At 42.1% G+C, this 14,884-nt stretch overlaps 2 protein-coding genes across 3 annotated transcripts in view; one reads left to right on the top strand and one right to left on the bottom strand.

Moving 5' to 3' along the window:
* LOC123424542 (probable cleavage and polyadenylation specificity factor subunit 1) overlaps positions 1–6,887 on the top strand; it is a 31,999-nt gene extending 25,112 nt beyond the window's left edge. The window contains exons 17-26 of the mRNA XM_045108171.1: positions 36–778; positions 1,921–2,001; positions 2,090–2,155; positions 2,229–2,306; positions 2,451–2,681; positions 2,921–3,049; positions 3,267–3,440; positions 4,554–4,739; positions 5,309–5,676; positions 6,385–6,887. Of these exons, the coding sequence (XP_044964106.1) occupies positions 36–778; positions 1,921–2,001; positions 2,090–2,155; positions 2,229–2,306; positions 2,451–2,681; positions 2,921–3,049; positions 3,267–3,440; positions 4,554–4,739; positions 5,309–5,676; positions 6,385–6,499 (2,171 nt within the window). The 3' untranslated portion in view covers positions 6,500–6,887. The remainder of the gene's footprint in view (positions 1–35; positions 779–1,920; positions 2,002–2,089; positions 2,156–2,228; positions 2,307–2,450; positions 2,682–2,920; positions 3,050–3,266; positions 3,441–4,553; positions 4,740–5,308; positions 5,677–6,384) is intronic.
* A 4,691-nt stretch (positions 6,888–11,578) lies between these two features.
* Positions 11,579–13,000, bottom strand: LOC123429290. 2 transcript variants are annotated; one of them, XR_006622636.1, is made up of 2 exons: positions 11,699–13,000; positions 11,579–11,629 (listed from the first exon to the last, which is right to left on the bottom strand). XR_006622636.1 is itself a non-coding variant. In XM_045113346.1 (1 exon), the coding sequence occupies exon 1, from the start codon at positions 12,983–12,985 to the stop codon at positions 12,173–12,175; it is 813 nt and encodes a 270-aa protein (XP_044969281.1). In that variant the 5' UTR covers positions 12,986–13,000; the 3' UTR covers positions 11,579–12,172. The 2 variants fall into 2 exon arrangements, 1 of the variants encoding a protein (XP_044969281.1); XM_045113346.1 differs by having other exon boundaries at positions 11,579–13,000.
* Positions 13,001–14,884: the final 1,884 nt, after the last annotated feature.

Raw genomic sequence — 14,884 nt, 5'->3', positions numbered from 1 at the left:
AGCTTAAATACATGATGTTTCATTTTCTGATGCAGATCATTCTACTTGTGCTCTTTCTATCAGTGTTCCCAGTATTTTTACAAGCTTAAGTGAAAAAATATCTGCGTGTACACTTTATCGTGACAGAGGTCCTGAACCATGGCTGAGAAAGACACGTAGTGATGCATGGCTATCTAGTGGTATTGCAGAACCAATTGATGGCAGCGGTAGTTCGTGTCAGGAGCAGTCTGATATATACTGCATCATTTGTTATGAAAGTGGTAAACTAGAAATCTTTGAAGTGCCTAGTTTCAGATGTGCTTTCTCTGTGGAAAGTTTCTTCTCTGGTGAGGCTCTTTTGGTTGATGCAAAAGGAAGACAGGATGACACTAAAGTTTCTCTGAAGAAAGAAGCAGCGGATAGCATTCGGGTAGTTGAGCTTGCAATGCACAGATGGTCTGGCCAGTTCAGTCGCCCATTCCTTTTTGGTTTATTGAACGATGGGACATTTTTGTGCTACCATGCTTATTGCTATGAAGGCTTGGAGAGTAATGTGAAAGATAATTCATTTTCACCTGCTGGTTCTGTGGATCTTGCCAGTGCCAGTGATTCGAGACTAAGAAATTTGAGATTTCACCGAATTTCTGTTGACATTACATTACGAGAAGACATCTCAAGTCTTGCACGACCGAGAATCACAATTTTTAACAATGTTGGAGGTTATGAAGGATTGTTTCTTAGTGGCACGAGGCCAGTCTGGGTTATGGTTTGTCGACAACGATTTCGGGTGCATCCACAGGTATGTCGTTGATATGCTGAGGTTTTTATTGTCTTGCAGTGTTTATTAAGTTTCATATACTTCAAACACCCCCTCTCCCGTGTGGCTCAATAAGGCCTAAACATGGACAGAAAGAGGGCAAGGAACTTTTTTATTTAATTGCGAAAGCCGAGGATCGAAACCAAGTTCTCTTGGCTCTAATATCATATTAAGTTTCATGTACCAACCAGTACAAGCAAAAGTCTGAACCGATGGAGAAGGTTGGCAGTCCTAATATACTTCAACATAATTGACCCCGTTTCTTTTTTCAATCTACGACCGAATACTTGTTTACACGTATTTCACACTATTTAATTTCTTTGCATGTTGAAGTGTATAGTAGTTTCCAAATATGATGGAGTATAAATCAACTAAAGCAATCTCACCTGCATGCCTCTAGCTCTCTGAATGCTGCTAATGTCACGAGTCAACACTTTTAGACAATGCATAGTTCCCTAGTTAAGCTCACTTTGCTGTTGCTTAATGTGCTACGCTGGGATGTGGAATCTAATTATTTTTGTTTTTTACTGGTTGCAGCAATATTTTGCTGTTACATTTGAGTGAAAGAGCCTTTCAACTAACTTTAAATTTGGATTGAGAAATAAACATGCTGTTTTGAAAAACCACCACAATGCCAATTACCTTAGCTGACATTGGAATGGTTAAACATTTCTTTTGTTTCTGCATAGATCTAAATGGTCATATATGCCACCTTTTTTCTTTCGGAAATGGTAATGAGGGAACGTTCCCGAACTCTCTGAGTAAATAAGCTGATAGTGTGGGCCCCCGATGAACGGCGGCGTTCGTTCCTAGGAGCATCTGAGAGCAAACGGCGTTGTTCGCTTGCGGGAATCTCCCAGAGCGCATGATTGTTCGCGCCAGGGGCACCAGAGTCGGCATGTTCTCTCCCTATTAGAGTCCTTTTTATTATCTGCATGATGAGATATGTCCACAACTCTTCAGGCTTGAGTTGATTCTGAAGTACTTCTTACAACCAAATCTTATTTTGTTATCTATATGGTATACCATGCAACTGGAAGTCTGCATTTATATGCAGCTTCAACTATAACTATATTTGCTTCTAGTCATCAGTGTGGTCCTATCTAAGCTGTCCCATTTTGCAGTTATGTGATGGTCCCATTGAAGCCTTTACTGTTCTTCACAATATAAACTGTTGTCATGGGCTTATATATGTTACATCACAGGTAAGGAGTTGTTTAAATATTTGTATCTCTCCCATATACTTTAAGAAATAGGAAATTTTAAGATTGGTGTTTTTTCATGTTTTAACAGGGTTTTCTGAAGATATGTCAACTGCCCGAAGCATATAACTATGACAACTACTGGCCTGTCCAAAAGGTAAAATTTGCTTAGGTACACGTAAGTTGTATCTCATTTTGTTGCAGCCTTTTCATACGTTGCACCTTTGCAGATCCCTTTGCATGGTACGCCTCATCAGGTTACATATTATGCCGAGCAGTCTCTGTATCCACTTATCGTGTCTGTTCCTGTAAGTAGTCTGTATCCGCTGTCGCCAAGGATAATTTGTAATACTGTTTTTTTACTGCCATCTTCGATAATGGTTGTCTGGCACCATCACATAAGAAACTGTGCTCACTTATCTAGTTCAATTGCTCATTTTATATTTCTGCAGGTGGTTCGCCCCCTAAATCAAGTTCTGTCAATTATGGCTGATCAAGATTTGATTCATCACATGGATAATGATGCTACAAGCGCTGATGACCTGCAAAAAACGTATACTGTTGAGGAATTTGAAGTTCGTGTATTAGAGTTGGAGAAACCTAGTGGACGTTGGGAGACAAGGTCCACTATTCCGATGCAATCATTTGAAAATGCTCTGACTGTGCGCATTGTTACATTGCATGTATGTATTTCTTTTGTCCTTCCATGCTTAAAACAAATTAAAGGCTGTTTCTACTCGTTCTAGTTCAGATATTGGTCTTTAGTTACGACAAAATTAAACAGAACAATGAGACATAACTTCTATGTTTATATTTGCTAGCTTCTATATTTGGGCTTAAAATCTATCTGATCACAAACTTCAGTGACCACATGTTCATATGTATTTTCTATTCACAAAAAAGTTCTGCATTTCCACTTCAGAACACAACCACCAAGGAAAATGAAACCCTGATGGCCATTGGGACTGCTTATGTTCAAGGGGAGGACGTAGCTGCCAGAGGCCGGGTGCTTCTGTTCTCTTTCACTAAAAGTGAAAGTTCTCAAAATCTGGTACTGTAGGGGAACACTTTTGCTATTGCATGTTTCCTACTTCATCACATTTTACTACTCCCTCTGTCCCAAAACAAGTGTTGCAGATTTTGTACTAAATTAGTATAAATTTTGTACTAAATTAGTATAAATTTTGTACTAGCTCTACGACACTTATTTTTGGGACAGAGGGAGTACTATATATATTAATTGGTTAACATGCAAAGATTATTTCCAGGTAACAGAGGTCTACTCAAAAGAGAGTAAAGGTGCCGTATCAGCTGTTGCATCACTTCAAGGTCATCTGCTGATAGCTGCTGGTCCAAAGATCACATTGAGCAAATGGACTGGTTCTGAATTGACTGCTGTTGCATTCTATGATGCTCCTTTGCATGTTGTGAGCTTGAACATTGTGAGTATTGCACAATATTGGTTCCATTTACAGCCTTTAGCACTGAATAGGTGCTTAATTATAGTTTTGCTTTCTCTAGGCATCATTTTTCTACAGTCCCCACATTTAATGCTTATCCATATAATCAACCTTCCTCAGTCCCTTGTACAAAGAGAAAAAAATCTAGTAAGGGGAAATAAATACCGAGCCCGTGCATTAATATTTTCTGTTTCAGCTAGATCTATTCTGACTTTGAAAGAGTAAGGGGAAATAAATACCGAGCCATGCTTAATGAATGTGCTTGTTGGAACCCGGCCAGTAACTGGATATTTAGCTTTGGGCTGATTCTCAAAGTTTTCCATTGTCCTACTTCCGTAGTATTTCCCATCTCAGACTGTGAGGCTATTTCCTGTGCAAATGGACATTTTTCGAAATTTGTAAATTCCATGGAGTTCATTTGTAGAATTTTATTAATAGATTCTCAGAACAAAATGCACTAGTAGGGAGGACATGTTTTACGTCCACATGAAGTTTAAGCTTCAAATCCAGTATTATTACGCTCACTTCCTCATCCGTGCAGCTTGTCTGCTGCTCACACCTTCACTCCTCCCAGCAAGGATGCATGCACCGCTTTCTCTCCTTGCTGCCATCTCTCTTCTTCTCACAGGGTCTGTTATTTGAGCTAGTTGGACTTGTGCTTTGGAGACTCTCTGCTTGGCAGATGAACTAATCTCCTTTTCCTTCCAGCAGTCTTTTGCCATCGGCAAACGACTGCTTGCGTCCTCTCTGCTCTTATGGGTCCCATGTTGCTCTTCACCAAGAGCTATCACATTATGGATCACCTCTTACTCAAGCCGGTGCATGAGCTCTGTCATTGCTTGACTTCATCATCTGCGGCCTCTGTCAATGCTGTGATTCCTAATGTTTATTTTGTGGCAAATTATATGATCCAACAATTTGCAGTCTTTACATACTGTAATATAATTGTTATCCATTTCAGATCTGAATACTAGGTTTCCCAACTGGTTTGGTTTCATATTCGTTATGATGTTATACATTCTTTCTTGTATTTTAAGGTAGGCTGTTGCATGATTTAATAACATGTTTGTACTATGATATTCTTTAAATTTTCAGGTCAAAAATTTCGTTTTGTTTGGTGATATCCATAAAAGCGTATATTTTCTTAGCTGGAAGGAGCAAGGTTCTCAATTGACTCTCCTTGCAAAAGATTTTGGATCTCTAGATTGCTTTGCAACCGAGTTCTTAATTGATGGAAGTACACTGAACCTTGCAGTTTCCGACTCTGATAAGAATGTGCAGGTCACTATTTCTTGTAATCTTTTGTGTTACTGGTTTCGGTTCATTGTTCACTCTTTCTTATAATCTTTTGTACTGGTTTGTGTTCAATGTTCATTCTGTAATATTTGATCCATCTGCTAGTGATTAACTATGAAATGAGTTCTTGATGATACTGAATTAAAGATTCATTGAAGCACCAAGCTATCACCTACTATCGGACTGGTTCCTGTGATATTATCTTTGCTAGGGGTATTCATTACCAGTGTTTAAACATAAACATATCAAGTAATAACTGTAGATATCCTCTCTTTGGTAGTATTTTATGGTTGGGTACTTTGCACCAGTCCAGTTTGTCCCACCTACTCTGCCAATGGTTAGTTGATCTACCATTTAAAGATATTTGGCATATTGCTGAGCAGCCTGAACTTGTGTGCTTGGTTGGCAAATATAATTGGGGGTACTACTTGATTGACTTGTATACATCATATGCTTACTGTTGAAAACCTGAGTTAGTTGGATATATTGCAACATGGAAGTGGCCTCCAGTCCACCTGATTATTCATTGCACTCTAACAAAAATCATCATACAGATCTTCTACTACGCTCCCAAAATGGTGGAGAGCTGGAAAGGGCAGAAGCTCCTTTCCAGAGCAGAGTTTCATGTTGGAGCCCATCTGACCAAGTTTATGAGGCTGCAGATGCTTCCCACTCCAGGATTAGCATCTGAGAAGACGAATCGTTTTGCCCTTCTTTTTGGTACTTTGGATGGTGGTATTGGATGCATTGCGCCTATTGATGAGTTGACATTCCGCCGGCTTCAGAGCTTACAGAGGAAGCTTGTAGATGCCGTCCCTCACGTCTGTGGCCTGAACCCAAGATCATTCAGGCAGTTCAAATCCAACGGGAAGGCACATCGTCCTGGGCCAGATAACATCATTGACTTTGAGCTCCTTGCACAGTAAGTGAAGCTTCTACGCGTCAGCTTATGTTTTACCACTTATTATTCAGCCCTTATGCTCTCTACACATCTTTATTACACTATCCAAATATTTTGCGCTATCTCTTCATCTAAGGAAATACAAGTATTCTACTCAAGCCAAGATCTGAGATGTATTGATAGCATTAATTATCTTGCCTAGGATATTTGGTTGTAGGCTTGAAGCCACGCTTGTGGCAAAGTTGTACTTTGTCAGCCTTGGTGTTTTCTTCTAATACAAAACGGCATGCATTTTAGATGTGTGTGTTGGAGAATACAAAGGGTGATGTGGCTGCGTCTGCTACTGAGTTCTTATGGCTTGCTCACCTTGTCTTGGGGTCTGGATGCTGCTATTGCCGGTAGAGGGGTAGTGGAGGGTAGACAGAGGACTAGACATGTAATAATAAGTTGAGACGAAGATCTGTTGTATTGCTAGATTCTCTGAAATGAAGTGTTGGAAATTTCTTGCTGCAAACATTAAGGGTAATTAGATTGTAAAAGATCAGTACGGTTGGTAAAAAGAGGTCAGCTCGAAGAAATCTGGCCTGACTGATTCCTGTCGACCCTGTGCCATCTGGCCTGTTTTCACTGGTCTAACCTGTCAACTTCACTGCTGTAGTATTTCTTTTAGTTGTGTTATTACTTTTGCCCATGCCTTCATAATCTACATCTTACCCTTTGTTCTTGCAGCTATGAGATGTTATCGTTAGAAGAGCAGCTGGATATTGCGCAGCAGATTGGGACTACCCGCGCTCAGATCATTTCCAACTTGAGTGATATTTCGCTGGGCACAAGTTTCCTGTGAATTGAAGTTTGAGCGATCATTTTGGATCCAAGACCTTGATACAGATGGAAGAGCTAGCGGCACACGGCGATTCTGCCGCTCAGCGACTCTTCGTAACTCCGGTGACCTAGACCCCCAGGCGCCAGGCCTTCTTGTAAACATGACATCTGTATGATAGGATTAAATGGTGTAACCTCTGCTGGCCAGTTTGATCTTTCTCGGCAAATTATAGCCACCGTGATGCGTACATATTGGTTAACATTTGGAAGCGCACTGTAAATGGCCATGGTGGTTGATTTTGGTCTAATTGTTGGGCGTCTTGCATGTTCCTTCCTAGCTGCCTCCTTTATAGCGACTCTTTTTTTGTATGATAATACCTTTGTGACTTGTGATACAATTTTCTTTGTCAGTTGGCCGTGTGATTGTCACGGTGTTAATGAATTTTTTTTCCTTTCTTTAGTTCTGAGCTATGGGCCTAACATGCATGTCAATATGCGAGATCTGGGTGTGCAGATAGGGCTGCAAACGAGAACTACGAGTCGAGTTCGAGTGAGTTGTACTTGGCTCAATTCAACTCAAATTAAAATTTGAACGAGATCAAATTGAGTGAAACTCAATGTCGAGCTGTAAAACATGACTCGTGCTCAGCTTGTAACGATCTCGAGTCGGTCTCGAATTAGTTTTGAGCTAAACGAGACAGTAAAAAATATAAATCTTTGAGGATGATTCCAACTAGATAAGGCACATAACGACATAAGAAAGCACTACAAATATTATTCCAATCAATGCGATGATAATATTGCTTATTCAAAGTAGTTTGATGATGATGTATCACAATCATTCTATTTCCATTTAATATATGGTAGGATCATTTAACATAATGATGTTAAACCGAGCTAACGAGCTAAAATCGAGCGAGCGAGTATTGGTTCAAGATCGGCTCGTTTCTTGATCGAGCTACAAAAAATGTTCATACTGAACTCGTTCTTTTTCGAGTCGATCTCAAGTCGAGCCAAAACACTAGTCGATCTTGAGCGCCTCACGAGCTTCGAGCTTTTCTTGCAGCCCTAGCCTTAGATAACCGTCCACCCCAATAACTTTGTCTGGGTGAAAAACTTCAAAAGTTGTGGGTTTTGAGAATTTTCACCCCTATAATGGTTGTCCTGGATGTTTACTCATTAGATATTGAAAATCAATGCTATAAAATCTTCAAGCGCCATTTTGTAGCGCACGCCCCAATAATGGTGAAACAGCGTGTACCAAAAAGCATCTTCGATCATCAGCAACGTAAAAGTGTCAACGAACACAACATGGCAAGATGGGTTTATAACTTACATGGCTGAAAGGTCCAGGAGAAGCAAGGAATCAACAGTTTACCCAAAAATGCTTTTGCCCCCCCCCCCTTCTTTATATTAAAGAGAGACCATGTTAAAATTGCTCATATATAAAGCATCAACTTACAATGACCCATACAACACGATACACGCATCCAAGATTATTTTTTCACAAAGATGCTAAAAAGCAGCCACCACTCACAAAACAACTCCAAGTAAACGACACACAGTAAGCCTCAACCTGAAACAAGCCACCGAGAAGAGACTACACTACCAGAGTGCCGGTACCACCCAATCCAGAGGATCAATTTTTCATCCCAGACACCTTGGAGGATATGGGACAACCAGATCAGAGCCTTCAAGAAGATGACGACGTCCATAAGCGCCGCCTTCGCCGGACTGAGCAAGCCAGGCATGGTTTTCACCTAGGTAAACACACTCGCCTCCGAACAACTTGCGACCAGTCCTTGGGACATAAGCCGCATCACAACTACCGAACTACAAGCACCAGCCGCCCATACGGCCATGGCGACTAGGTCGCACCTAAGCTGCTAGATCCACCCACGAGCCCGCTGCTCCCTCCACCAAGGGCGTCGCTCTGCATCTTAACACTCCGGAAACCATCAACGACACGGGCTTGGAACTGACCAGCAAATCCCTAGCACCAACAAAGCTGCCGTGGACCGACCTGCCCCCAACAACTCGATCTGGGTGTGAATGCGACTTGTACAAAAATAAATAATTCATGGATTTTGAGGATGAATAGTACGCCGAAAAGCATCAGATTTGTTTTCCTAAATGATAACGCTCATACGGGTGGCACGAGACAATATGATCCACACGTCTTCATAACCATCCACCTTGCTATATCAAATATATGACATTATCCAAATCGTTTTACCTTTTTCTACTTAAAAATGTTTTAACTCTCAAATTAAAAATCTAATTAGAAAACCATTTTAATCATTAAATTCGCCTCGATGAGATCTTTAAAACTAGATCCCAGATTGATATATTTTGACGATATTTTATTTGGGGCCAAAAGTTGTCATGATGTTTACAATGAAGTTGCCATAGTGTTTACAATAAAGTTGTCACGCCCTGTTTCATTTAGTTTTTTCTTCTAGATTTAAAGCTAACATTGTATTTCTACTACTTTTCGCGGTAATTTTAATTAATTGACCATGAATTTTTTTAGTAATTAACCATGACAGATTTAATTCATGGATCATGACAATTTTTAGTAATTCATCATGGCAAATTGAGTTTATAGGTCATGGCAATTTTAGTATTTTGATCATGGCAATTCTAGTATTTTGAACATGAAAAATATTTTTTGTATGAACCATGGTAATTTTTGGTGCATGTATCATGGCAAATTTAAGTAATTAACCATGACAATTTTAGTTTATGATTCATGGCAAATTTGAGTCATTGGCATGCATTTTTAAAGTGTTTGACATTTTTTTTGCTTATGAACCATGTCAAAATTATTTCATGGATCATGGTAATTTTAGTAATTCATCATGATAAGTTTAGTTTCTTAATTACCTTTCTTTATTACATGTCAAAATTTATTTTAAATGTAAAAGAAAAAGTAGGTGAAATATATCATGACAACTTTAGTGTAATCATGACGATAATTTATGTTCAATAGACATGACAACTTTTAGCCCAAAAAATTCGTCGAAACATATCAATATGAGATTTAGTTTTGATGATCTCGTTGCTATGGATTTAATGATGAAAACGGGTTTTTAGTCGGATTTTTATTTAAAAGATAAAAAAATTAAAAAAACTGGAAAAGAAAAGATTTTTGGTGACATCATCAGTTTCGTCACTTGTGCATGCATGTGATGGCATGACACAATCTGTGATCACGAGGCGTGTAGTCAGATATTGCTTCCACCATACGTGTGATGGTTGTCGTGGTCTTTTTTTTTGCGCAACCCTCATTTCAACATATTTGGTTCTAAAAGTTTACACACATGTACATTATGTCTTCATGTATGTACGCAGTTTTTCTCAAATGTTTTTGAAATGTAGAAATACGAATTTGGATGAATTTTAAAAATTGCAAATGGAAGCATCAATGGAGTCCCGCCTCCAAAATCAAATTTCGCTAATAAACACCTAAACTTTTTCTTAGCCTAATAATGCATATAATTTTTTCGACCTGACTAATAAACACATGTCCTATAAGTTATAGACAAGTAGATGTAGTGATTTGGACGGGTAGTGCCTTGCTGCGCAGTCGGCGCCTGCCATAGTCGATTGTCCCTCCGTTTTAAAATAAGTGTTTTAAACTTAGTATAACTTTGTATTTTGGGACCGAGGGAGTATGTAGTAATACAACTTTTTCCCACTGTGTCTGAAATATACAAGCCTATCATCACCTTGCTCGTTGGTTTTTTGTTGCGAAACTATGATCTGACTACTATCTAACGCCTATAGCTATCACCAGGGGGAAGGCAGGTGTGTGGCGAGAATTGACGCTCACCATACCTAAGCAAACCTGCTCGTTGCAAATATACATACTATTATACTGTTTTCTAGTAAAAGTGTCCGTGTGTTGCACCGGATTAGATTGTCGATTTTCGGATCATGAATTTTGTATTTGAATCCCCTCCCTCATGTCCTTCGTCAACATGTAGTTAAACTTTAAACCGCCATTGAAGTGCAAGTAGATATCTAAACATACGACAAACCATTATAGCAACTACTTCCTTCGTTTTTAAATATAAGTCTTTTTAGAAATTCTAATAAGGGACTACATAGGAAGCAAAATGAGTGAATCTATACTATAATGTATGTCTATATACATTCGTATGTTGTTTTTTAATAGAAACTTTAAATAGACTTATATTTAGAAACAGAGTGAGTAACACCTATGAAAACTCCCCAAGCGAAACAAAGTAAAAGGTGCTAATAGAAACAATTTCCTCCATGTGAAAGGTTGCCCAGGAGGTACGAAGAACGGCTACTTGCCTCTCTATCGGTAGCAGTTGAAATTTAAGTTGTACATAAAGGTAGAAACTGATTGAAGCAAACTTTAGAAGTTGATTGATGTAAGAGATATATCAATTCCAATAGTCATTATTTAGCAATATCTTATTTTATTTTTTCATAAAATTTAACATCCACATACCACAAGATGACATGCATGATTAAGGATTTCAAATATATTCAATCAAGACAATTATTAGCTTTTTCAGTAAAACATGACTGAATGTTTTTCTACGCTTGTGACCGTATAAAATGATCGGATCCAGTGATCCAAAAGGACACATCCGATATATAAAAACCAAATGGCAGTAAGAGTTGTTTATAAATATAATAAATTGTACAATGTCTACATTTTATTTTCGAGAGGTAATTTGGACCTTGCTGGCAAAGTTTCATATTGAGAAATCATTTTCATTTAGTTCATCAACAATTGTTTTTATGGAGGAACTCGGTCCATGGAAGTTTTTTTCTTCTTCAAGGTCCTAATATTTCTGCCGCCTGCTCTCCCCATTGCCCCGTCGCCGCTGTCCACATGTCCCAACACAGATGAAGACAACGGTATATGTGTTTTCACCACCAACAGGTTCATTGGGAGCACCGCGGCCATCCATCCATGTGGATTCCGCTGCCTCGTCGTCCCCCTGTGAAGGACTGTACCAGCGAGCACCGGCACCAGCCCTCTGCCGCCTCCTCAACTGCCTCGCCGTCCCTCGGTGAAGGCTCCGGCCCTCGCCACCGCCGCAACTCCTCCATGCCCCCACGACTATTTGTGAAACATTACCAGCTTCACGAGCCACATCAGATTCACTTCCTGTAGCAGAAGAGGGTTTAACTTCATCTACAATAGCAGCTTTATCATCAGTCAATGTAACAACTTCACCTTGGTCAACAACAGTTTCGCTAAGAGATGCATCTCCTGTATCATATCTGAGTTCAGCGTCATCTGCCACATCAGTTCCATGTTCCATGGAAACACCAGATATAACTTCATCGATAGCGGTGCTAGATATTTCATCAAAATTACGCTCCTCCGCTTGTACATGATCACAACTTCCCAACTCAGTATCCAGTTTTACGTACTTGTTATCAATGAAATCAATGGACATTGGCTCATTATGGAAAGTAGATGCTTCAGCCACATGCAATGCAACGTCTTCAACAACCTCCATCTCTTTACCTGGTTCTGCCTCTACCACAACATTGTCACTTTTATCAGCTGCAGCTGCACCAGTGCCAGGTAATTCCAACTGCTCGTGCATTCCAGTCTGTACAGAAGAACAGTCATTCTGGGATAAAAGTGCATCCTCAGGGAAAACTTCTTTGTTTACCTCCTCCTCAACTTGGTCACACGAATTCACGGCAATGGTACACTCCTGTCTTCGGATGCCGAGTTGAGATCTTGTGTTTGAACGATATCTGTTATATTCATTTCCAACATGGCAACCTTTACATCAGAAACTGCCATGTTTCCATCACCTGTAGCATCTTCTACCTGGAGTATGTGATCCCCCTTAGGTTCAACAACTGGATCTTCTGAATTTACTGACTGAAGTATGACAGAAGGGACATCATCCTTAACGGATTCATTATCTTGCACAATTTGTTTGCTTATTCCCTCCTTCACAACTTCAGCACGAATGGCCTCATTTGTTCCCTCCTTTGCAGGAGGTTTTGATTCCTCGTCAGATGAGAGGACAACAGCCGTGCGGCCATCATGCAAGTCCCCCTCACCATCCTTTCCTACTATGTCTTCCACTTCAACAACACCAGAGGCAACTTCGCTCTGTCCCTTAAGCTCCAAAGAAGTGTCAGCAGTGTCCTTGGCACAACCAAGCCCATTTGCAACAACTTCCTCTTCTGAAGGTCCTTTAGAAGTCGCTTCACAATCGCTTCCATCCAATACTTCAGGCTCAGTAGTCAGTGCTTCTATTTGCAGCCCTTTCCTCCCATCAGCATCGATCTCAGGAGCAGATGTGCAAGAATCAGTAATCTGGTCAACATGGTCATGCACGTTGCTCCCATCCCGCTCCACCAACTCTGTGATTGCAGCATGGTCATGGTTGCCCTCGTCGACGTTAATCACGGGATCAGCAGTAGTCACACTTGTGTCGGCATCATGTTGTCGAGTCACCCCCGAAACAGCTGATCCATCTATAACTGGCTTCATGATCTCAGCAACAACCTCTTCTCCTTTGCTCTGCTCGACGCTGCCCTCAAACTCCAAGACAACGGAAACAGACTCAGCATGTCTGGGGGGCTCATCTGAACCACTGGACTCTGCTGGAGCATTCTCTCCATCCTGCTATTCTTCAGGAGCAACAACCTCAGTGGCAACACTTTTTTCACTTTCTCCATCCTTGACATTAAGCACAGATTCCACCGCAGGTGGAGCACAATCATCTTCAGCCTCAGCATGGTCAATCCTAAGTTCTGCATGAGCATCTTGACCATCAAGCTCTCCAGCGGCAGCAGTCCCCTACCCCAGTCCAGCTTCAGAATTGTGGCTTGCCTCCCCTTCGACTTCGACCACACCATCATCCTCAGACTTCTCCACCACAGCGGGGCTAGCATGCCCGTTGGAAGACGGAAGGCCTATGACACCGTCCAGAGCGGCCAATTCCCCACCGACGGTGGGGTGATCTCCGCCCGCGTCAGCAGCACGGGCTACATTGGCCCGGGGCAGATCCTCCTCCTCCTCCGAGCGGGAATCCGCCTCGGCCACGGCGCCCACGTCCGAGCCGGGGTCGGAGGTGCCGTCGGAGTCGCCATTGACGAACACGAAGGGACCACCCACCCCCTCGCGTTCCTCCCCCGTGGGGGAGACCACCTTGGTGACCGCCAATTCCACCTTGGGCGCCTCACCGGCGCCGCTGCACGCCGTCCCCTCGGCCGTCATTGCCGCACAACTGCGGATCACGCCCCTATCCTGCACGCCACAGCCAAAAAAAAACCATCTCGTCAGCCCGTCAGCCCCCGCCACGCCCGGATCACAGATCAAACACGCAATCCGCCAACGAAGAACGAACCCAGCACGAAAAGGAGGCCCTCGTTGCGCATAGATTGACAAAAACAACCAAACATAAGAGAAGATCTCGAAGCAGGGAGCACTTACAACTCAGGCCGCGGATCCGGGCAGCTCCTCTCCCCCGCCGTCCTCCCATCTCCGCTCCTGGCGCGTTGACGGGACGGGAAGCGAGATCGATCCGAGCGATCAGCGAGACGGATCTACGTCTACCTCTGTCTCGCGGCGTCGGCGTTGTGGTGTGTGTTTCTGTTGCGCCCTTTGGGTTTTGGCGTGATTTATTCCGAGGACTCCCCTGCTCAGATCTCTCTGTGCCTCCTGCCTCTCTCTTGGCACCTTCTGCGCCGATGACCTCGCCGACGGGAACCCAGCCGCCGAGCTGCACTGGATGAAGAAAGGAGCGCAGGAGGGGGGAGGGGAAGGAGACAGGGCGGCAGACGGCCGGGGAAGAAGACCGTCCGTGCGGCCGCTCGTGGCAGCGGTGGCGGTGCCTCGACTGGCGCACCGACGCATCACCGGATTGAGCGTCGCCGGGGTCGGTTGCCTGCGGCTGAGATCGGGAGGCGAGGGAGAGTTCGTGCGTGTGGACCGCAGTTGAATACTGGAAACTACAAGGGGAGTTTTAGAAAGTAGGCTGAACGAAACGTTTTTTAACTTACAAAAGGACCGCGGGTTGATTTTTAAGAAACAGAGGGGCCTTTTTGCAAAAACGCCGACGATGTACGACACAAGCGATCGACGCTTTATTATTACTAGCAAAAGAGTCCGTGCGTTGCAACGGAAAAGAAAATAACACACGCTCTAAACGCAATATATTTTCACATGACATCACATTTGTGTTGCCGACGATGGTTTTAGTGCTCATACAACGAAAACGCGTTTGAATGTACAGTCACTCGGAATAAGATAAAAAATATATCGTTTCTCCCCACGAGGTTTTCCAAACTTGTGCATGTATTGTTAACGATGTTTCTTTCCTTTCAATTTGGTTTTAATTTAATGGATGTTTATTGCAATTCGTATCGTCGTCGGAAAGAGAAAAAA

The sequence above is a fragment of the Hordeum vulgare genome, chromosome 2H (genome assembly GCF_904849725.1).
Source record: "Hordeum vulgare subsp. vulgare chromosome 2H, MorexV3_pseudomolecules_assembly, whole genome shotgun sequence".
NCBI classification, from domain to species: domain Eukaryota; kingdom Viridiplantae; phylum Streptophyta; class Magnoliopsida; order Poales; family Poaceae; genus Hordeum; species Hordeum vulgare.
The sequence above is the reverse complement of the archived record's forward strand: the minus strand, read 5'-3'. Positions and strand labels throughout refer to the sequence as shown.